Here is a 931-nt window from a genome sequence, read left to right on the forward strand (position 1 = left end):
CGTACTTCTCCCCCAGGTAGCCCACCTGCCACAGCAAGGGCTTCTGCCAGTCCACCAGGTCCTGAGGGAGCAGACAGCGGTTGTACCCCCGTGGGACCCACACACCCCCCCCCGGTACCAGGCACAAAGCTGCGCCGCAGCTGCAGGATTTCGGGCTGCAAGCCCCTTCCCATGCCCCACAAGCAGCTGCTTCTTGCTCCAGGCAGCCCTGAGCTCCCCGCAAGCACCGGTGCGGGGCAGACAAGCACAGCCAGACACACATCAGCCCCATCCACCCACGAACGCAGGGCTGAGCTCGCCCCCGTGCCACCGGGTACCTGCCGGTGGTTCAAGGTGAAGGCGGCTGTACCTGGACCTGGCTCAGCCCTGATAACCGAGGCTCTTTCACCCCTCGGGAGCTGCCAAGATTAGATAGCGAGCAGCGATACTCCCCGCTCACTAGCCACGCCAGCGAGCCACCGGTAGGACGCGGAGCCCGTCCCCGTTGGCATTGCCCCGGCCAAGGGCTTTTCTCCTTGCGGAGAGGACGCGTGGGGCAGCTGCAGCCGTTCGAGCGCTCCGGCAGTGAGGAGCGAAGCAGAAAGGGATGGGGAGCAGGGATACAGGATGGGAACGCAAACGCCAGCCGCTGCTCCAGCGCGTGGCTGCATTCAGATGGCTGCAAGAGCAAGAAGGGACTCGTGTGGGCACGCATGTCTGCACGGGACGAAAACAGAGAGACCCAACCGGCAGCACCACCTCTGCCACCGCTCAGCATCCCCGGACGCGTCTTCTGCTGGCCCGGCCAGATAAGGTGGTTCTCGGTCCACCCCTGCCCCGGGACAGAAATCACACTCGCTCAGCCGAGCCCCAGGCCTGGCAACTCTCCGTCGGCCGTCCTGTGCCGTGTGGCACCGGCACGGCAACCCAGCGCCCAGGGCTGCCAGGGCTG

At 66.1% G+C, this 931-nt stretch overlaps 1 protein-coding gene across 1 annotated transcript in view; it reads right to left on the minus strand.

Annotated features, from left to right (window-relative positions):
- Nucleotides 1-931, minus strand: part of FA2H (fatty acid 2-hydroxylase) — a 5,926-nt gene that overhangs the window by 3,481 nt on the left and 1,514 nt on the right. The window contains exon 3 of the mRNA XM_009325367.1: nucleotides 6-61. Within this exon, the coding sequence (XP_009323642.1) occupies nucleotides 6-61 (56 nt within the window). The remainder of the gene's footprint in view (nucleotides 1-5; nucleotides 62-931) is intronic.

Source organism: Pygoscelis adeliae, unplaced genomic scaffold (genome assembly GCF_000699105.1).
Source record: "Pygoscelis adeliae isolate BGI_AS28 unplaced genomic scaffold, ASM69910v1 Scaffold326, whole genome shotgun sequence".
NCBI classification, from domain to species: Eukaryota; Metazoa; Chordata; class Aves; order Sphenisciformes; family Spheniscidae; genus Pygoscelis; species Pygoscelis adeliae.